Source organism: Budorcas taxicolor, chromosome 11 (assembly GCF_023091745.1).
Source record: "Budorcas taxicolor isolate Tak-1 chromosome 11, Takin1.1, whole genome shotgun sequence".
NCBI classification, from domain to species: Eukaryota; Metazoa; Chordata; class Mammalia; order Artiodactyla; family Bovidae; genus Budorcas; species Budorcas taxicolor.
Window position 1 is genome coordinate 8,520,008 of NC_068920.1, and position 21,641 is coordinate 8,541,648.

The 21,641-nt window shown below is 56.9% G+C and overlaps 1 protein-coding gene across 1 annotated transcript; it reads left to right on the forward strand.

Annotated features, from left to right (window-relative positions):
- The first annotated feature begins 508 nt into the window (after window positions 1-508).
- IRF4 (interferon regulatory factor 4) lies at window positions 509-14,339 on the forward strand. Its single transcript, XM_052649446.1, has 8 exons — window positions 509-724; window positions 1,719-1,905; window positions 2,668-2,756; window positions 3,404-3,548; window positions 5,534-5,641; window positions 7,638-7,991; window positions 12,192-12,304; window positions 14,196-14,339. The coding sequence occupies exons 1-8, from the start codon at window positions 509-511 to the stop codon at window positions 14,337-14,339; spliced, it is 1,356 nt and encodes a 451-aa protein (XP_052505406.1).
- Window positions 14,340-21,641: the final 7,302 nt, after the last annotated feature.

The following is a 21,641-nucleotide window of genomic DNA, read 5'->3' on the forward strand; positions in this document are numbered from 1 at the left end:
GGCCAGGCCACAGGGGAGCCCGCGTGCGGAACACGCGGGGCCACCGGGGAGTGGGGGCGCGGGAGGGGGCGCGGGCGGAAACTGGCCGTAGCAGGGGGAATGGACTGTCCACGGCTTGGGCCTGGGCAGGGGAGCGGGAGTACGAGAGCAAACGGAGGCCCACGCGTGGTGGCGGCTGGATTTCGGGGGTGCGCGAAGATCAGAGCCCTGAGTCTGGGCAGCGCGCGGGCCGCGGGGGGAAACGCGAGTGGAGCGTCCAGAAGGTGAGGTCGCGCACGAGCTCAGGGGGGCGGGAGGACGGCGCGCCAAGGGCACGCGCGAGCCGGGGCGGCTGAGAAGGGCCTTCTCTCGGGGCTTGGGCGTCACAGACTCAGCGGCGCGCGCCTCGCCGCCTCCGAGCCTCTGCGGCCTCGTGGTCATTGCCGAGGGCCGCCTCCTCTCCCCGCAGCGCAGCGCGAGTGCCGGAGCGAAGCCTGGGTTGCGAAGCGACAGCGTCGGCGCGCGGGGCATGAACCTGGAGGGCGGCAGCCGAGGCGGCGAGTTCGGCATGAGCTCCGTGAGCTGCGGCAACGGGAAGCTCCGCCAGTGGCTCATCGACCAGATCGACAGCGGCAAGTACCCGGGGCTGGTGTGGGAGAACGAGGAGAAGAGCATCTTCCGCATCCCCTGGAAGCACGCGGGCAAGCAGGACTACAACCGCGAGGAGGACGCCGCGCTCTTCAAGGTGCCCGGGGCGGGGCTGGGAGGGGCCAGGGCCCGCGCGCCGACCCGCCCCGCGCCCCGGGGGCCGGTCCGCGCCGCGCGCACCGGGCCTCGTGCGGGAGCGCGGGGGTCCCGCGGCTGCTCTGGTAACTTCGCAGAGGGCGGACCCGGTGCCACGCCTGAGGGGCGCACGGTCCGCCGGAGTCAGATGCCCGGCCGCGCTCCCGCCGGGGAGAGGGGTGGGCCAAGGCTGCGCCTCTCTCTCCCTGGGGCCCTCTTTCTGGAACTTTGGGTACCTCCTCGCCTCCACGTACCGACTGTGTCTCTTCCTTGCGCGCGGGCAGCTGTGTGCGCCGCGCCGCTCGGGTCTGGTGCCTGCGCCCTCTCCACGCTGTCCCGCCCTCACGCCCCCTCTCCGGCCAGCGCTCTCCTTCGGCCTCTCTCTAGTCCTTCGGCCGTCTCTCCCTCTGTCTCACTGTCTCTCTGTGACTCCCTCTTCCCGAGTCTCTCCCTGGAAAGTGTTCTCCGTCTCTCTCCCTTCCTCTTTCTCCTCTCTCTCCCTCTCAGGGTCTCCTTTGGGCCTCTCTCTGGGGGTTTCTCTTTGCCCCCGTGTGTGTGTGCCTGTCCTGACCGTTTTCCCCTTGGGCAGTTTACCCAGTGGCCAGTGCTTTAGGGCCCAGCCCCACCACCTGTGGGCAGAGCGTGGCAGGGGGACTTCCTCAGGAAACTTGCTGGAAGAGTAAGGCTTGCCTCAGGCTCCCTAACGTCCAGAGGTGCCCTGCGGTGGCCCCTCAGCCCTCAGCTCTGTCTTTGCTTCCAGCCTAACTGCTTCCTGAGGGGGTGGGCCTTTGTGGGGTCCTCAATCTCACCCGTCTTTCATAAACACCTGGTGTGTCTCTGTCCCACATTCCTGTGGACCTGAAGCCCCTGCCGCCATTCTTTGCTTTAGAAATACAATTTCCAGATTCTTTTTTGAAAGACCTGCAGTTTAACTTTTCCCCACTTTTTCTCACCAGGCTTGGGCACTGTTTAAAGGGAAGTTTCGAGAAGGCATCGACAAGCCAGACCCTCCCACCTGGAAGACACGCCTGCGGTGTGCTCTGAACAAGAGCAACGACTTCGAGGAGCTGGTGGAGCGGAGCCAGCTGGACATCTCGGACCCCTACAAAGTGTACCGGATCGTCCCCGAGGGAGCCAAGAAAGGTGGGCTTGCCGGGCTGGGGCCGCCTGCGCTCGCGCCTCAAGGCTCCCCGTCAGGGTCCGGTTTCCCTCTGCTGCTCTGGAGCCGGCTGGCCGCGGCCTCCCGCCCCAGCCCAGCAGTCGGTTGTCCCAGCTTCTCTGGGGCCCAAGTTGAAGTTCTTGTGGTGTTGCTGCAGGGTAGCGTCTCAGGCCCCTGGTCTCTTCCTGCGCGCGCGCCGCCTGCGTTCTCTAGGAAGTTCTCCTAAGATACGGGCCCGATTTCCAAGCCCAAAACGGAAAAGCTGTTTGAAACTTTACTTATTCATCTGTCTCTCGTGATTAGCCATTTTGAGGAAGGGAAGGTTCATGATCTACATGTCGTTACCATTTGTAGTAAGAGAAGTGTCAACATTCAGACTTCGCCGTGGTCAGCTGGGCTGCTTGTTGAAACGAAGGTTCCCACTTTCCAAGATTCTGACCCAGAGCAGAGCCCAGTTTAACAAACCACAGGTGACCTCACTAGATGGACGTCTGCTGGGGGAGCGCGTGCCACGAGGCCCATCGCCCTCGGGCTTCTCGACTCGGGCTCGCTTTGTGGCGCCTTGTAGAAGCCAGTTTAATGGCCTGGACAAACAATTGCCCAGGGAATTGCAGAAAAACGCCCTGCTTGTCAGCACTGCGCTCTGCATTCTAGGAACTGGACTCAGGTATTTTTCTAAGATTTGACGTTTCACCCTGTCAGTTCCTTCTTCACACCGCGCATTTCCCTCTTCCCCAAACCCTCAGGAGCAAAGCAGCTGACCATGGAGGACCCGCAGATGCAGATGAGCCACCCGTACAGCATGCCGACCCCTTACGCCTCGCTGCCTGCCCAGGTGCGGGAGGGGCAGGGCTCCGAGCAGGGAAGGCTGGGCCTGTGAGGGGCACTTGGGCCAGGTCCCACGTGGCGGGAGCGGCCTGCAAACAGAAGCGAGCAGAACTCCGTTTTGCTGTTTGTCAAACTGCCGAGCCACGTCCCAGGTCACTGGATGGGTGTGTCAGTCTCCACCTGGTGCTGGGGTTTGAAGACAGGGAGACGAGGGTGGGTGTATCTGCTTGCTGGTTAGATTTCCCCACTGACTCTTCAGTCTTCTGGGAAACAGACCTTTTGTGGAAGCCAAAGATTTTGGAAGCAGGGCTTTGTCATGTGAAACCACAGGGCAGCTGACCCCGTCGGACTTTTCCGATGTGAATCCCAGCCCTGTTTTATCCACTTTGCTGGAAGGGAGGCAGAGCCCCCAGAAGGGCTCTTGGTTTAGCCATGTGATGAAGCGTCACATAAAGCCTCACATAAAGCGCCGCTTTACGGCACTGTCTCACTTGTGCTTTCGATTCTTCGTGGCGAGTTTCCACCACAGCTTTTCCTATAATAAGAGGATTTGGCTGCCCGCCACACAAGCGGTCCCGGAGGAGTCTGGGGGGCTCCCCCAGGCTGACCCCGAGCTGGCCACTCTCCACTCCAGCCCCCCTCTGATTCCTCCAGCAGGTTCACAACTACATGATCCCGCCCCATGACCGGGGCTGGAGGGAGTTCGTCCCGGACCAGCCGCACGCAGAGATCCCGTATCAGTGTCCCGTGACCTTCGGACCCCGCGGCCACCACTGGCAAAGCCCAGCCTGTGAAAATGGTAAGGGCAGGGCCTGTGGCCAGAGGGCCTGGCCCCTCCTGGCCTGACCTCCAGGCAGTCCCGTGGCTCTTTCCCTGCTCAGAGCTGCCGGGGAGGGCCCCGCGTGCAGTAAAGGAGGGCACGTGTCCCAGAGGACTCCGGGTCCACGGTGCCCGGCCCACTGTGCACCTGGACAGACTCGGGGCTGCGTCATGGAACCAGGGATCATGCCAGGCCCCGGGAAGCTGCCCTGCTTTTCACAGAATGTAAGCAATGTGCCCATCACTGCCCAGTGAGACTGAGGGCTGGGGACCACTTCCAGGTCCCCTGACCCCAGAGCCCAGCCACACAGGACAGGGAACATCAGAATTCAGACTGGCCGACTTTATGTTTAGTAAGCTAACATGTTTGTCCCTCCTTGAATAATCTTAAATTTTATTTTTAATCTTGGGCAAGAAGTAGTTGATTTTGTTAGTGTTCCCAGAGAAGGCTGGACCGTCCCTTAATCCTGACTGTCTCTGTCTACACATCTGTAAAGCTGGCATCCCACAGCTGTGGCCCAACCCCCCTGCACCCACCTCAGCCCACAGGGACCCCAGGGGATTTTTGTGCTGACAGATTTCTCTTAAGCAGTGGTGTGTCCAGGCAGTCATTCCTGGGATTAGAGGTGACAGTAAGAAAGGGATGTGTAAGTCCTGTGAAGGAAACACAGAAGGTCTCCACAGAACAGGGCCTGGTGCACGCTGCTCTTGGGCTGGCTGCCGTGCTCCCTGCAGGCCTCCCACCCCTCAGAATGAGGCCTCTCTCAGAAGCACCAGTGTGCCAAGTGCAGAGAGAATTTCACACTGTGTGTTCAGTGCTTCAGAGCAGAAGCTGTCAGGGCCTGTGAGTTAGTAGTTTACACAGAAATCCTGAGACCGCCAACACCTAGATCTTTTGAATGTTCTAGCAGTATCAGCTCCTTTTTAGTCATGTCCAGCTCACTCTTGGCCTATGGAACTGAAGAAGTAGCCTATTATCTAAGATTGGTTTTGAGAGACGTATTTTTTTTAAGTCACAAAATTTGGTTTTATTAGCTTTTTAAGAGTGATTTGCAGCAAAAGTTGGCTTTCCATATTGTGGTGGGAGAGTCAGTTGATGCTGGACAGGTTCCTGCAGCTCAGACCTGGGTCTGGTGCGTCAGCTCTGCTGAACTAGTGACCCTGGTGCAGAGGGTAGGCTGGTGGACAGATCTTGACGCGTGAGAGACATTAAGTGATGCGCCAGCCAACTGAGGTTCTGGCACACACTCTCTGTTAACGTCTCACGCAACACAGCTGCCGTGCCGGCTGGAGACGTGGTTCCCTTTCCTCCTGAACCCAGGAGCAGCAACTAAGGAACCGGGCCTGTCAACGTGTAGGGTTTTGGTCTGGCTCTTGGATGTTGGAACTCATGTAGAGACCTGGGCTCAGCTCTGCTGTGAGCTCGCTGTGTGCATGGGGTGAATCGCACGGACTCTGGACTCAGTCACCCTGCCCATCAGCTGTGCAGGGACCGGGCACAGCCTTCCAGCTGTGAGACAAGTGATGCCTAGGGGTTGAGCCCGGTGCGCACGGTGGACGCTGCAGTGTGGCCTGGAAAGTGACTGGGACAGTAGGTCTCAAGCATTCTCAGCAGACACACACACAGGTGACTCTGAGGTGCTGGAGGGTTAAGGACAAAAAGAGAAGGGAAGGAAGGCAGGGAGAGAGGGAGGGAGAAGACTGCAGAGGTGACGCCAAGGTTCCTTCCAGCTGTGAAAAGGCTCCGTCCTTCTTCAGCCTTGGTTTTCCAGTAGGACCTCAGCCTCCTTGCCTCTCAGGAGGAGGTGTGTGCGGGGTGGGCAGTGTCGCTCTAGAGGGCCCAGGCCCTTCCCTCCCGGCCTGGTGCACCCCTGGGGCTGATGGGCCACCCTCAGGCAGAGGCAACTTCCCTCTGCATCCGAGGGACTCTGTTAGACAGCATCTGATTTTTATTTGCAAATGCAGGTTGCCAGGTCACAGGAACCTTTTATGCTTGTGCCCCGCCTGAGTCCCAGGCCCCCGGGATCCCCATAGAGCCAAGCATAAGGTCTGCTGAAGCTTTGGCCCTCTCAGGTGAGTGGGGCCCCCTGGAGGCGGCGTCTGCGAGGGTCCTGTCACCTTGGGTGGATTTGAGGGGTCCGTGAGCGCAGCTGGGGTCTGGAATGGGTAGAAGAGTTGGCATCCGGGGCCAGCTTCCCAGCCTGACCCACTTCTCCAGGTGGCTCTGAGCCGCGTCAGCTCTCCAGGAATGTTCAGGTGCCCCAGTTCCATTTGCCAAGGGCCCCCTCCAGCCAGCTTCTCACACCGCACTGCAGGAGCTCCTCATCGTCCTTGCAGGCTTAGCTGCAAACAGGTGGCCCATCGGCTTCCCAGGACGCTAGTTCCGGGTTCTTTCTCCTCATCACATACAGTGCCTTCGCAGCCAGCATCTTGCTCTTCCTTTGAGTGTGGTGTGTCTCACAAACAAATCCAGATCAGATCTGGTCTTAAGAGTTTCACCTCTAAAAGAGGCCTGGATCTCAGCCATCTCACCTGTTTTAAGGAAAACACCTTGAGCTGTACTAAGCAGGTGTGATATATGTATATTTATCTTTAGATAATGTTTTGATTATTTTAAAATGAGACTTGCATATGTTAAAAATGAATAGCTTATGCTTTGGGATTCTCAACCTGCTCCCTGCCCTTTTTGAAAATCAGCGACAGGAAACATAAGCTGGATTCTCCAGGTTTCAAGAGAGCACAGCTGGGGCCCTTCCTTGCTCCCGGGAGAGCTGGGCTGGCCGACGGGCTCTTTCTGGCTCTGAGGTTCTGGAGGCTTGCTGCTTTTTTCAGATGCTCCTGGATGGTGGAGGGAGCAGAGGTGTCTGAGCAGAAAGGCCTGTGTTGTTTTTAGAAACTTTCAAACCCTTTGCTTAAGCACTTAAGACTCGAGTGTGTGCCTAGAAAGTAGGAAAGAAACAGCTATTTATATCCCTGTGACCTCGTGATTTCTGATGACGCTCAACGAAATGAAGCCCTGAGTAGCCAACACCCACTCCTCTGGGTTCACAGCGGCAGGAGTGGCAGAGGTGGCTGGAGGCAGTAACGTGGACTGTCTGAGCCTCAAAACTTACCCTTGAGGAGTGAGAGCTCAGTACAGATTACCATCCTAGCCGTTTATCCAAGGTCAGCCACCTGCTCAGGCTTGAGCCCCACACAGTTCCCCCTCGTACTTCAAGTCCGGGGCCCTCGGCAAACCAGGTTGGTCCTTTCAGCCCATTGGTCAGATTTTAGAGAGGATTCTAAAATCAGCAAAATTTCAGAAATGAACTCATATTGTTTAGTTTTGGAGAAAGCGCGGCTCTAGAGCCATCCTCAGACTCAAACACAAACCGAGGTGCGTCTCGGCTGACTTTACGCTTGGGCTGTTTCCTTCTCGAGGTAATTTTATAATAAGAGTAGAACATGCACAGTGAGAAAATAAGTTAAAAATCAGTAAAGCAAAAATGTGAAATAAAAACGTAGTCCCACCACTCAGCGCTCACCAGCTATCAAGGCTCGTCCTTCCCCAAACTTCAGTGTGCTGCTGTGTGTATGATTTTCTTTTCCTAAATGACATCATACTGATGTTTTTAGTGTAGGTTTGGATGTGTGGACATATTTGCCTTTTTTCTGAAAGACCACTGTACTTTTTTGCCTATAAGAATTATTTAAGGTAGGGTTTACTTCTTCCAAAGTCAAAACTGACGGCCAAGCTTAAAGTGAGCTTTTGTTTGGTGGCGTGTGACCTGGTGCGTTAGACATAAATGCTGTCATCACCACTACTGAGCTCTTCCCCGAATTCTGTGTCCCACACACTTGGAAAAATGCTGGGTTAGAGAGCGTCACAGACTGACGCAGAAGTCCTCCACCATTGGGCGGGCTCAGGCTCAGAGAGGGTCATAGGCCTTGCAGTGTCTGCCCCCAGACCCCTTGGCACAGGCGTCCCACCAGCGACGCTCTTCTCGGGCCGTCGCCTGGCCCCCTGCCGAGCACCAGCCCCAGGCCCCCGGCGCGGAGCCCACACTGACCGCCAGGGCTGTGCTTGCAGACTGCCGGCTCCACATCTGCCTGTACTACCGGGAAATCCTGGTCAAGGAGCTGACCACGTCCAGCCCCGAGGGCTGCCGGATCTCCCACGGCCACACCTACGACGCCAGCAGCCTGGACCAGGTCCTCTTTCCCTACCCGGAGGACAACAGCCAGAGGAAGAACATCGAGAAGCTGCTCGGCCACTTGGAGAGGGGCGTGGTCCTCTGGATGGCCCCCGATGGGCTCTATGCCAAGAGACTCTGCCAGAGCAGGATCTACTGGGACGGGCCCCTGGCGATACCCAGCGACCGGCCCAACAAGCTGGAGAGAGACCAGACCTGCAAGCTGTTTGACACGCAGCAGTTCCTATCAGGTGAGGTGGAGAGGCTTGGCCGGAACGGGGCGCCTGTGCGAGCTGGGCCTGGGAGCGTGGAGCTGGTGATGGTTGGCGTGCCCCCCGAGAGGGCCATGGCAGCAGGTCGCTCGGCAGGGCTTCCTTCTCTGCGGCCCTGCGCCCACCCGGCCCGACCCCAGAGTAGGTCTCCTGTTGGTTCACCTGTCACCCCATCTGCGGGGGCCTGTGAAGAGCGGGAGATTGTCCCGGGGCTGTGGTTCAGGCTGAGGTCTTAAAGTTTGAGGACGTACCTACTCCTCACCGGCCAGTGAGGCTCCTGTTTTCCTGGCACAGTGGCCGCAGCAGCATATTTGTGATGGTTCAGCTCTTTTGTGGCCCCTGGAAACACTAAGAGTTCGGGACGCATCGCCAGCGCTCGTGGCTGTGAGATGCGCCGCCCTCAGCAGACATCTCCCAGCCGGCGGGACCCCGCGAGTGTGCAGAACTGATTTTGCAGAGGGGAATTTATGAGTTGTTTCTAGATTTCAAATCACATTTTCCAGTGTCACCAGGTTTTGTTTTCCTAGTATTGATTTCGTGGCAGTTAAATCGGGCCCCGGGCTTTTGTGAGCCCTGCGGCCACCTTGTGGGGGAGTCCGTCCCCAGCGTCCATTCGGCTGTCCCCATCATCAGGCCTCTTCCGGATGGACAGCTGGTTCTCCCTCATCCTTAGCTCTTTTTGTATGAGCGCCTCCTTCAGAAACAGCCTGTGTCTGGGCTTTCCTGGGCCTCCCTTCCCCGAAGCTGCTTCTTGATTCAGCTCACCTGGAGCACAGCCCCTGCAGTCCGCCAGCAGAGACGGTGCTCAGCTCCGGGGTCTGTGGCTCCCATTTGCTGAGGCTGCTCTAGATTCTCTTTCGTTGCCCAAGCAAACATGTCCCTGGTGACTCACCCTCCCCAAGAGGCAAACCGGGAGGAGGAGGGAGAGCTAACCTCTGGTCCCTGGCAGCAATCCCTGCCTGACCCAGGCCTCGCAACACATGGGGCTGTCCACCCTGGGCCCAGTGTGTGGACCGCCTGCCACGGGGCTCAAGGAGGAGCCAGGAGTCTGAGGTCTGTGGCCAAGTCCAAAAGAGCCTGGCTCTGGGCCTCCTCGAGGTGACAGGTCTTGGATTCAGAAGGTTCGCTGTGGGTGGGAGGGCTTCATCCTGGAGAAGGGGCCCTCGCCTCTTGGGGTGTCTCTGGCCCCGCAGCTGCAGGAAGGGAGCTCTGTTGTGCATGGCCGTCAGCCTCTGGGACTGTGGGCCCGTCATGTGGGGCCGTGCGCTTCTTCATGAGGGACTCTACGCCCCCTCATGAGGGGCTGTGTGTCCCTTCATGTCCTCACGTGAGGCTGTGTGTCCCCTCATGTCCTCATGTGAGGCCATGTGCTCCCTCATGGGGGGCTGTGTGTCCCCTCATGTGGGGCCGTGTGCCCCCTCATGTCCTCATGGGGGACTGCGTGCTCCCTCATGTGGGGCTGTGTGTCCCTTCATGTCTTCATGGGAGGCTGTGTACTCCCTTATGTCCTCATGGGGGACTGTGTGCCCTTTCATGTGGGGCTGTGTGTCCCCTCATGTCCTCATGGGGGACTGTGTGCCCTTTCATGTGGGGCCGTGTGCCCCCTCATGTCCTCATGGGGGGCTGTGTGTCCCTCATGTGGGGCTGTGTGTCCCTCATGTGGGGCTGTGCATTCCCTCATGTGGGGCTATGTGTCCCTCGTGTGGGGACTGTGTGTCCCTCATGGGGGGCTGTGCGTCCCCTCGTGTGGGGCTGTGTGTCCCTCATGTGGGGCTGTGTGTCCCTCATGTGGGGCCGTGTGTCCCTCATAGGGGACCGTGTGTCCCTCATGTAGGGCTGTGCGTCCCCTCGTGTGGGGCTGTGTGCCCCCTCTTGTGGGACTGTGTGTCCCTCATGGGGGGCTGTGTGTCCCCTCATGTGGGGCTGTGTGTCCCTCATGTGGGGCTGTGTGTCCCTCATAGGGGACTGTGTGTCCCTCATGGGGGGCTGTGCGTCCCCTCATGGGGGACTGTGTGTCCCCTCGTGTGGGGCTGTGTGCCCCCTCATAGGGGACTGTGTGCCCCCTCATGGGGGACTGTGTGTCCCTCATGTGGGACTGTGTGTCCCTCATGTGAGGCTGTGTGTCCCTTCATGTCCTCATGTGGGTCTGTGTGTCCCTCATAGGGGACTGTGTGCCCCCTCATGGGGGGCTGTACGTCCCCTCGTGTGGGGCTGTGCACCCCCTCGTGTGGGGCTGTGTGTCCCCTCGTGTGGGGCTGTGTGTCCCTCATGTGGGGCTGTGTGTCCCCTCGTGTGGGGCTGTGTGTCCCCTCATGGGGGGCTGTGTGTCCCTCATGTGAGGCTGTGTGTCCCCTCATGTCCTCATTTGGGGCTGTGTGTCCCTCATAGGGGACTGTGTGCCCCCTCATGTGGGGCTGTGTGTCCCTCATGTGGAGCTGTGTGTCCCTCATAGGGGACTGTGTGTCCCTCATGGGGGGCTGTGCATCCCCTCATGGGGGACTGTGTGTCCCCTCATGTGGGGCTGTGTGTCCCTCATAGGGGACTGTGTGCCCCCTCATGGGGGACTGTGTGCCCCCTCATGGGGGGCTGTGTGTCCCCTCGTGTGGGGCTGTGTGTCCCCTCGTGTGGAGCTGTGCGTCCCTCATGGGGGGCTGTGTGCCCCTCATGTGGGGCTGTGTGTCCCTCATGTGGGGCTGTGTGTCCCTCATGTGGGGGCTGTGTGTCCCTCGTGGGGGGCTGTGTGTCCCTCGTGGGGGGCTGTGCGCCCCCTCGTGTGGGGCTGTGTGTCCCTCATGTGGGGCTGTGTGTCCCTCGTGTGGGGCTGTGTGCCCCTCATGTGGGGCCGTGTGTCCCTCATGTGGGGCCGTGTGTCCCTCATAGGGGACCGTGTGTCCCTCATGTAGGGCTGTGTGCCCCCTCGTGTGGGGCTGTGCGTCCCCTCGTGTGGGGCTGTGTGTCCCTCATGTGGGGCCGTGTGTCCCTCATAGGGGACCGTGTGTCCCTCATGTAGGGCTGTGTGTCCCTCATGTGGGGCTGTGTGTCCCTCGTGTGGAGCTGTGCGTCCCTCATGTGGGGCTGTGTGTCCCTCGTGTAGGGCTGTGCGTCCCCTCGTGTGGGGCTGTGTGTCCCTCATGTTGTCTCCGACCAGAAGCTGCCTCGGTCTCGCTCTTCCCCTGTGAGCCAGGGCTGTGCTCTGTGCTAGGGCAGCCTCTCATCTTGAAGTGTTTTCTGAGGTTCAGGGAGGAAGCTGTGAACTAAAAGCTGCAGCTGTGCAGACAGGCCCCTCCAGTCAGGGATTCCCGCGAACCTTCTTGAGCCGCCAGGCCTCTCAGCCAACTGTTTCAGAGAAGTGAGCCAACACAGAGGCGTGGGTGTCACCCCCGCCCCCTCGCAGTGTGGAAGCCTGGCACACGTTCTGCTGAAGTCAGTTAGGTTTGATTTGAATTCTGGAAGAAAAAAAAAAAAGCAGGAAGTCAATGGTCCAGTGAGTTAGCTAGAAACTTCTTCGGTTGAAGAGAACAGTGGAAATCTTTGATATCTACCCATTCAGGATCTGCAACCTTCTGGGGACAGCCCCGCAGCCCGCGCGCACATCTGATAAGGCCAGGAGGCTGTGCGCACGCGGCCGCGCCCATGTGAGCCTGCTCTGCGGACTGACATGTGCTCTGGGGGCGGGGCCAGGGCGCTGGTGCACGTGGGCGGCGCGGGCCTGGGGCCTCATCCCACCCTCCCTTCTGAGGGAAGCAGCTCAGAGTCACCGGGTCTCCAAGATAACGTCCTGCACTCTGCGGATGTCGGAGGCCGTGGGCAACACAGACTGCGGCTTAGAGGTCCTGGGTCAAGTCAGAAACTTCTGATTTTTTTGGAAAAAGCAGATTCTCCTCATGTAAACGATTCTTTTGGCTAAACACAGTTCCATTTCCTTTTCGGCCTCCCCTACTCCTTTCCAAGACCTTTGCCTCCTTGTGGGTCCGAAGCTGCAAAATGAGCCCCCCTCTTGGGGTGCAGCCCCCTCGAGGTGAAGGTGATGCCCAGGGGAGACCTGTGGAAACAAACACTCATGTGCACCCCGCGTCTGGTCCCACCCTCACTGCTGTCTGGCCTCCACACCCGCGTGGGCTCCCATCCCTGCCCCACGTCCAGCGTGCGGGTCTCTGAACTGCTTCCGTTGGTCTGCAGAGCTGCAGGCGTTCGCGCACCACGGCCGGCCACTGCCGAGGTTCCAGGTGACTCTGTGCTTCGGGGAGGAGTTCCCAGACCCTCAGAGGCAGCGCAAGCTCATCACTGCCCACGTGAGTGTCTGCTTACCTTCGGGTGAATCAGGGCAGGGCCCCACTTAGAGGAGTTCAGATGGGAAATAAGTGCCCTGGGCCCTGGGCAGAGTGGGAGGGAGGATGTCCGGTGAGCAGCCTCCCCGCCCTGGACACCTGCCCATCACCACCTGGGGTGACCTCTGGCCTGCACTGCACCCATCCCATCTGTTTTGTTTTCCAAGGAAATAGTCATATTCCCATTTCATAGGGATTTAAAAGGATGGGGCTAAAAGTTGCCCTTTAAAATTCTTGACATTTAATGTTACTTTAAAAATGCCTTCTAGCTGATCTCCCCTTAAGGGGAAGCTTTCCCCCTGACTTGAGTATTGTGTAAGCCCCTCCAAAAGGCCCCCATCCTCTTTTATTTCTGGTTGTTAGAATTTATTTAATTGTCGAGAGCTGAGGGCTGCGTGTGTTTGGTGGAGCAGAATCTCTTATGGCCTTTGGGCAGCTCAGGCCATGGTCTCGCTTTCCAGCAGAGTCTAGCATGGGCTCACCTGCACCGAGTAAACATCTTTCACAGAAAAGGAAAGCAGGAAGGTTTAGAGAAATAACATGTAGCATTAATTTGCCACAGAAAGCAGAGTTTTGAATACTTGGAATTTTCAAATTTGAAATTGAAGCCTCTGTGTGGCTGTGACCTGTGGAAGTTATTAACAAGCCCAGGTGACAAATAGCAGCAGGGAACGTCACACCAAACGATAATAGAATTCAGGTCACATCTTTTAAAAAAAGATTTTAATTAAAATTTTAAAAAAACTTTTAATTATATTTTAGAGTATAGCCAACTAACAATGTTGTGATAGTCTCAGGTGGGCAGCAAAGGGACTTGGCCATACATATATATGTATCCACACAACCCCTTCTTCTTGATTATAAAGTCAAGTAACAACTGACCAACCAACAGAAATATAGTCCCCATAAATCTTCAGAGTTTTCTCGTGAATTCTCTCACTGACCGACAGTTACTGATATAATAACGGATTCTTGTTAACAACTGTCCAAGGACTGAATGATCTCGGCGCGGGCACACGGCACCTCGGAAGATGGTGGTGAGCCCTGCGTCTGAGTCTCGGGGCTGGCACGCACTGGCCTGGGTCAGCCGGGACCCTGGGTGCACCCAGGAGTCTTGCTCCTCTTATCGTGGATTGGATTTGCTTCAGTGGCTTCAGATGAGTTATGCTTGAGCCACTATATGTGGGCTCGCGCACCTGACAGGATGAATGTGCCCCGCTTCTTACTGTGAGTTCAGAAAAAGCTGAGCTTGAATACTCTGGTGAATGTGCTCCACCCTCATACTGCGACTAGAGGGATCTGGGGTCAGCTAACTTCCCTTTCTCCACCATCCCTGTTAAACGCCAGATGTGGAAAAATAAGTCCATTGGTCTAACTTACCGGATTACCTTAAACTTTAATGAGACTCAGGTTTGATCCCTGGGTCAGGAAGATCCCCTGGAGGTGGGCTTGGCAACCCGTTCTGGTGCTCTTGCCTGGAGAATCCCATGGACAGAGGAGCCTGGCCGGCCGCAGAACATAGGGCTGCGAAGAGTTGGACGCAACGGCAGCACCTGAGCCCGCACGCACCTCGAACTTACCCTTAATTTGGTCATTTTACCAGTGTGCTTTGTTTAGTTCTCGTTTAGTATAAATTTCAAGTGGCAGTTGGTTTACACACAGCATTATTACCTTTCCGTTCAACTGAAGCGCAAAATTCAGTAGATCCTGTTTGTAGGTCAGCGTGTCCTCCAGAAGGCTCCTCACGTGACACGTCCTCACGGTCGCAGCACCTCACTGCACGTGTGACCGTGTCCTCAGATGTGGAGGCTTCTTGCCAGATGGCCATGATGTCTTGTTTCAATCTTCACTGCAGGTTGAACCTCTGCTAGCCAGACAGCTGTATTATTTTGCCCAGCAAAACAGCGGACACTTCCTCAGAGGCTACGACCTGCCCGAGCACGTCGGTGGCCCGGAAGACTTCCACAGGCCCCCGAGACACTCCTCCATCCAGGAGTGAGAGCCCTGGGGCCGGAGGCGGCGCGCGTGCGACACGCGCACAGGGGGCCGCTGGCTGAGTCCCTGCTCCTTCTCTGCAAAGTGGGGAATGGGGGCTTCAGCCCCACTCCTGAGGAGAACATTGGTAGAGAATCAACGTGACAGATGAGCTTTTTCCAGGAGAAAGAGTGCTTTTCAGGATCTTCTGCGGACGAATGTGAAAGTTCAGCATCACGTGGTTTACATTTACTGATGTGCTGTCTCCAGTCTGATGTGAACTCTTTCTTGCGTGAAGAGCGAGAAGCCCGTGCTTCATTGCTGACCACTAGGATCGCACGAAGGGGCCCAAGTGCCAGCCTGTTTCTCAGGGAAGTAGAACCTACGTGTGAGGCCGTCCTGCCCAGAGGAGGAGCGCTCCAGCCGCTGGGGGTGACGCGCCTCGGGATGCTGACGGCAGGACAGACTCGGCTCCTGGGGTCCCCACCTTCCCGGGGTCCCTCCCTGGGTGGCCCACCACCTCCTGCCTGCAATCCCCGCACCCCCAGGCCCAGAACCCAGCTGGTATGACCCCATGGTGTTTCTCGAGCCAAAAGCATCAGGGCCACCCTGAGTACCAGGTTTTGTCACTTCGTACTCATTGGAAAAGACTCTGGTGCTGGGAGGGATTGGGGGCGGGAGGAAAAGGGGACGACCGAGGATGAGATGGCTGGATGGCATCACGGACTCGATGGACGTGAGTCTGAGCGAACTCTGGGAGACGGTGATGGACAGGGAGGCCTGGCGTGCTGTGATTCATGGGGTCGCAAAGAGTCGGACACGACTGAGCGACTGAACTGGACTGAACTGAGCTGACTGGTTAAGATATCTTTTGTTTGTCTTTTATCTCTCATGCTATAGAAATTATTGCTATAGCAAAAAGAGAGAGACCGACAGATCAGCACCCTGAGATGTGTTTCTGAAGCTTGGTGAGCGTTTCCCCTCCTGTCCTGTTTGTTAGGAGACCGGCTACCATGGCAACACTACGTCCCCGGGGAGGGCCCTGCGCTAGGGCAGGACGGCGCTTTGCAGATTGAGCAACTGCAGGCCCAGGGAGCTGTTTTTGCTTATTTTGTATATTACACGCTTCCTCATGCCAGTGACAGTTTGACAGGGCCTTAAAATTATTGGGCTTTTTCCAAGCACAGCTTTTTATAGAATCACTAAGATATCTACTTGCTTAAGTGAACTTAACCACTTATTTGTTGTTCCTTTTGGAAAAGTACAGATGTTTGGACCATGGTGCAGCAGCTTATTTTTGTCCTACTGGGAAGTAATTGCCATGACTTTTCGGCTCAGTGTACAAACTGATCTTCTCTTATTCTAGTCTGTGTCTTTAAGTCATTCAACAAACTTGCATTAGACAGATTGTAGCTTTTAACCAGCTTAGTAAGCAATGAAGCCTGGAAATGTCATTTCTTTTTCTTTTTTTTGGGGGGGGGGAAGACGTTTTTAGGGATAAAATAATACATATTAACTACAGAAATGTTAGACAGTATAAAAAGGCAAAACGCAAAGCGAATCTTCCTATTTTCCAATCCAACCTCGTCCACAAGAAGAATTTGATTCTTCCAACAGATTTTACTTTTCTACAGATACACACAAACTTAAAAAAAATCTGAAGGGTCCTTTGTGCCCCCACACATGCAGACTTACCTGCTCCTGGGGCACTTCTGCCAAGCCCACCTTGAGACCCGCAGCGCAGTCTAAGCGGTTCATTAGGCAGGCGGAGGGAGCCCCTTCCGACAGCGGATTGCACTCCGTGGGCTACGGTGACTTATACATCTCATAGATGTGAGCATCTGGGGTACATTACCCCCAGGGGGCAGGAGGGGCAGACACGCGGCTCCCTCGCCTCCTTTCCAACATGAAGCTGCTCTGGCTCAAGCTCCGTGTCTGGCAGATGCTGTTGGCTGGGGCCACAGCCCATCCACGTGCACAGTGCGTGCGCGCCGTGGCTTTCTGCGGTCTGGGGGACCCACAGCGTGGGGCGGCAGATGAACCGTGAAGCAGTCTGGGTGAGGGACCCTGACGTGGGCTCAGCAGCTCCGTGTGTTGTTAGTGGAGGAAGCTGTCAAGTTTAGGCCCTTGTTATTTGGAAGAGTTTTAGGTCCGCAGGGAAGGTCTCGGGGGCTCCCCTGGCTTGTTTCTTGTTCCTGAGGTTTGGTCACACCACGGGCAGAGACCGGCGTCTTTGGAGCACCACGGAGAGCTCCTTCACATCATGGCTTCGGAAGCTCCTCAGTCACCACGCGGAGACCCAGCCAGGCGGTCGTTTCGCAGTGGAGAAGCTGCTCCACGCGGCCCAACAAGCCCACGACCATGGGGACCACCTGAGTCCAGCTGTGCCCAGCGTGAGCAGAGAGGCTTCCGTGGGCTCAGCTGTGAACAAGGCTCTCTTACCAGGTCCCTGCGAGCAAGCCCGGGTGCAGGTCTGACATGGGCTGTGTCCTCAGACTGGTGATCGAGCTGCGTCCCCGGGGAAGGCTGCACCAGTGAAGGTCTTTTATTTCTGTGAATCATTTTATTAGCGAAAATCCAGACACAGCGTAAGCCCTCCCATCCTCCTGCGGTCACATCACCCCACTCTCCACAGGCGGGTCTCCTCTGAAGGTGCTGAGCTTCCATAAGCTCTGTGTCTTTGTTACCTGTCTCCATAAACAGCTGTAGCTCACTGTGTAGCTCACGCGGTCTGCCTGCCATGTGCGCCATCTTGCGACTGGCCTTTCGGGCCCCGACTCGGAGCTGGACACGTGTCAGCGTGTGGGGGGTGGCCTCGTCCAGCCCTGTTTCCCGATGTGGAAGATCACGAGGGCCGGTTCCCGGTTTCTCTTTTCACCGCTTTTAAGAAGGCAGGTGTGTGCAGCACAGCTGAAGTGCAGGAGACAGGCCAGCCTCCTTCAGGGCAAACTCGCCGTGAGCCTCGTGGGGAGGGGGCTTTGCGGGTGCAGAGGGCCTCCCGCTGCCCAGCCTCCCTCCTGGGACTGTTTCAGGCCGAACAGTCCTTGGACAGTTGTACATAATCTTGTCATGAATTTTGCTGTGAATTGCTTTTCAAAGCAGATTTTTATTTGTGATATTTTGAATCTTAATAAAGGTTTTAAAGGGCAGTTTTTCATGGGCTGTGTTACTGAGCCCTCATCTCGACAGCTCTTTAAACACTCCCTCCTCCTGTTGCATTCGGCAGCCTGTTTCCTTCCTGGCTGCGATGAGCCTCCCAAAAATCAGATCTCACACGTTCAGCTTGTTTTAAAAGAAAACACACACCCTGCCGCGCGTCCCAGTGTCGAGCAGCGCCCCGCCTCGCTCCCGACCAACGTGAGGGTCTCAGCGCTGAGGACCTGTGTCAACGCTGCCTTCTGTTCATCGCTATTGCTAACGGGAAAGGGGTGTCAGTTCACCAGCATCCAGACTGTGGACAGTGATAAGCTGTGTGCAGGGAGGCCACAGATGAGACAGAACCCCACCCCAGGGCCTGCGCCCCTCCCCCGGATCTTCAGCCCCAGCTCCTGCCCCCGCCTGTGCTGTTAAAACCCTTGCAGCTGAAGACTGTGATGCTCTCAGAAGCCTGCATGTCCTTTGCATCTAGGAATCCTAGAATGCTAGATCTGAATAATTTCAGATTTGCTAAGTGGTAACCAAATCAAAATAATGGGGAAATAAACTATTACACTGCTCTGGGGGCTGTCTGCTCAGAAAGTGTGGGTGGACTTAGTCTCACAGCAAGTTTTGTGCATCTGAAAGAGGCTTTCGAGGGCTCTGTGCCCTTGAGCTTGGTCTCAGGTGACGCTCTGCACCTGTCAGGTACCGCAGGCGCGAGCCTTTCTCCACCCACAGGGCGGGGCTGGCTGTCCTGGGCTCAGTCTCCTCGACAAGCATCTCCTTTGACGTGAAGCATGCCTCTGCTGGGAGAATCATCATCTTCCACGTCATCTCTCTGGAAAGAAGCTCCAGGGGTCGAGTGAGGTCATCTTTTTCCAGGAGATGCTGTCCCTGAGCTGACCCAGGCAACCGGCTCAGTGTTTTCTGAACTAGTTATGAGTCCTGGGCTGTTACAGGCACCTGGAGAGCCAGGAACTCTTCAGTGACCTCTGTCCACCAGGGGACAGCGTGTGGCCCACAGCTGTCTGGGCAGACTTGCTGGAGGGTGGGGACCCTGGCGCTGTCAGCGGGCGTCTGGTCCAAAATAATATAAAGTTCATTTTATCCCAGTCCTGGAGCTAATGGTCAGAAGTTTGGAACCTGAGGACATCTTATGATCTTTGAAAGCTGTTGCTTCACTTCTTTAGAAATTAAACCGTTCTCTGTCCCCCCAACCACCACCTGCCCCTGCCTTCCCATCAGGCGGGCATGATGGTGGCTTCGCAGAGAATCATCCCAGCAGATAAGGGCTCTTTGCCTCCTCTGGCCTCTCCTTCGGGTCAGGATCCCACAGCGGCCCGGTGCCTCCTCTCCTGGAAAGCCTCTCCTGGCTGCCCGGCTGCCGCCCCCACCCAGGGCCCAGCTCCAGCCGTGGCCCTTCTGGAGGCGTTTCTTGCCCCAATGTGTACACCCCCCACACCCCGCCTGGCTCACTCCCCGGCAGAAAGACAACACTGGTCCTTGGTGGAAAAAGGGAGGGCTCAAGGAGGCTGGGAGTTTAAGAAAGATCAACCGCCCCTTCAGCCCTCTGGACGCTCACCCGGACCAGAGAAAGATGCTCAGAGCCGAGGAAAAGGGCGGCGTGAGAAGAAACGCATGTCCAGGCGTCGGCTTCTCCCGGGTGAAGGCCAGCTGTCCTCCTGGAAAGAGGCACCTCGAGGCAGACCTGGGAAGAGGGAGCCGGAGGAGCCGTCCGTGCACGCCGGGGCGGGCTGAGCCGTGGGTGTCAGCGGTGTCTGCACGGAGGCCACGCTGAGGGCCAGCACCAAGCTGAGTGCCAGCTCGAGGGAAGGAGTGCGATCCGAAGGGAGCAGAGGCCGAGCTCCCTTGGTGGAGTGAGCGCAAAAATGAAACTGCACTGCTGAGCGACACACGCCGTGTTTCTTAGAAACATCAGCCTCGGCTCAGAGCTGCACCTGCCGCGCGTGCGGCGCGACCCTGGTCATGTTCATTCTGGGCTGTAGTCACTGCTCACTAATTTTCTTTCGTAAAATAAAGTCCTTGAAGACAGGTGCTGGTCTCGAGTCCTGGTGCGTGCAGGGCCTGCCCTCGAAACTCAGAAGGCAGTGTCGGGCGTGTGGGTTACGCGAAAGCCACTGCAGCATGCCTGGTGGGGACATGCTCATCAGGGTTGCGTGGTGGCCCATCTCGCAGGGCACAGAGCATGCGCACCGGCCCTTGTGGCAGGAAGCAGAGGCCTGTGCCCTCAGCCCTGCCCTGCCAGCCCCGCCCCACCTTGGGCCTTTGTCTCTCTGCTGTTTCCCCCGGGACACTCTCCTCTCAAAATTCTCCCTTCACCAGGGGAGCTCTATACTGTGCTGAGCTCCGCTCCGGCCCCTCTGCGTCTGAGGCGACCCCCTTCTGTATCACCCCCCCCCCGGGGACCCCCACCCCCCCTGGGACCTCCCCCTCCCCCATCACCCCCACCCTCCCTGGGGACCTCCCCCTCCCCCATCACCCCCACCCTCCCGGGGGACCTCCCCCCTCCCCCATCACCCCCACCCTCCCTGGGACCTCCGCCCCCCCGGGGACCTCCCCCTCCCCCATCACCCCCCCTGGGGACCTGCCCCTCCCCCATCACCCCCACCCTGGGGACCTGCCCCTCCCCCATCACCCCCCCTGGGGACCTCCCCCTCCCCCATCACCCCCACCCTCCCTGGGGACCTCCCCCTCCCCCATCACCCCCACCCTCCCTGGGGACCTCCCCCTCCCCCCTCCCTGGGGACCTCCCCCCTCCCCCATCACCCCTACCCTCCCTGGGACCTCCCCCTCCCCCCTCCCCCACCCTCTTTGCTCCTGCAGGTTCACCCTGCCTTTGGTTCTACTATTTACCTCACGTGAATGGCAAAAGGGAAGGTTGCTTGAAAACAGGAAGGAAAAGAACATTGATGTAGATTTTTAATTGCGGTACAACACAGAAGTAAAATGCATGATTTGTAAGTGCACAGCTCAATGGCACCAAGTCCAGTCACCTAACGCTGTGCAGCCATCACCACCGTCATCCCAAGCGCTTCATCTCAGACTGAAATGGTCCCCAGAATACTCAGTCACCTACCCCTCCCTCGGGCCCTGGAAACCACCATCCACTTTCAGTCTATGAATCAGAGGCTTCTAGGGGCCTCATGTAAGTCAGATTATTCAGGACTTGTCCTTTGTGACTGGTTGATTTCAGGGACATAATGTTCTCAAGGTCCAGCCATGCTGAGGCCTGTGCTGGGGCTTCCTTTTTGAGGCTGTGTCAAGGTCAGGGAGGAAGGGCCACGTGCTCCCCCAGCGTCCTTGCACAGATGGGCATTCGGGTTGCCTTCACCTTTGGGCTGTAGTGAGTAATGCTGCTGTCAATATGGGGATACAATACCTGTTCTGAGACCCTTCTAAATTTCTGGGGCATATCAGGCCATCTGGTAATTCGCTTTTAACTTTCGAGGGCCCTCCACATCACTTTCCCCAGAGCTGCACAGGCTCACACGCCCACCCCCCAGGCACAGGTGCTCCCCTGTCTCCACACCCTCACCGACACTTGTTGGAACAGTAAAACAAAATGCCGTTCGCTATGAAGCACTTCCTGAAGACCCACTGTGTTCCCGGCCTCTGCCTCATCCGGGGAAGGTGGAGCAGGGCGTGGGCAGGCTCTCCCTGGCTGGGGCAGGATGGCCTTCAGTAAAAGAGGTGAAGAAACTGAGGCTCAGGAACCCTAAAGTTACTGTTGGGCTGGCCAAAAAGTTCCCTGGGGTCTATAACAAATATCCTTATTCAATTCGCTATTATCATTTAAAATGTGACTTTTCAAAATGCATGTAAAAGTGCTTATAAAAAACCCTTTAGGCTGACTCACTTCTCGAGTTTAAATGTCTGCCCTAGTGTCACTGTAAGCAACGACGATTTGTAAATACACAAAGTGGGTGTGATTGTTTTATTTCCATTTCCCAGTATCCACTGAAGTAGCAATGACTGTAAGGACACCCTCCTCTGAAGCATCTGAAACGTGCCTCCAGGGAAGACACCAGGCTTCTTGGTCCTCAGCTTCCCAGGAACACAGCCTGGTCTTTGTGTCAGTGTTTGTCAAATCAGTGGATTGTTTAGTTAATTAAATAAGTTAAGTTAAAAGAATTAATTTCTTAATTGACTACTGGCTTCATGGGATATA

Coding starts and splice junctions, on each gene's coding strand:
- IRF4 (XM_052649446.1), top strand. CDS start 509: ATGAACCTGGAGGGCGGCAGCCGAGGCGGCGAGTTCGGCATGAGCTCC. Junction 2,757..3,403: donor ACGCCTCGCTGCCTGCCCAG/GTGCGGGAGGGG, acceptor TGATTCCTCCAG/CAGGTTCACAACTACATGAT. Junction 7,992..12,191: donor CACGCAGCAGTTCCTATCAG/GTGAGGTGGAGA, acceptor GTTGGTCTGCAG/AGCTGCAGGCGTTCGCGCAC.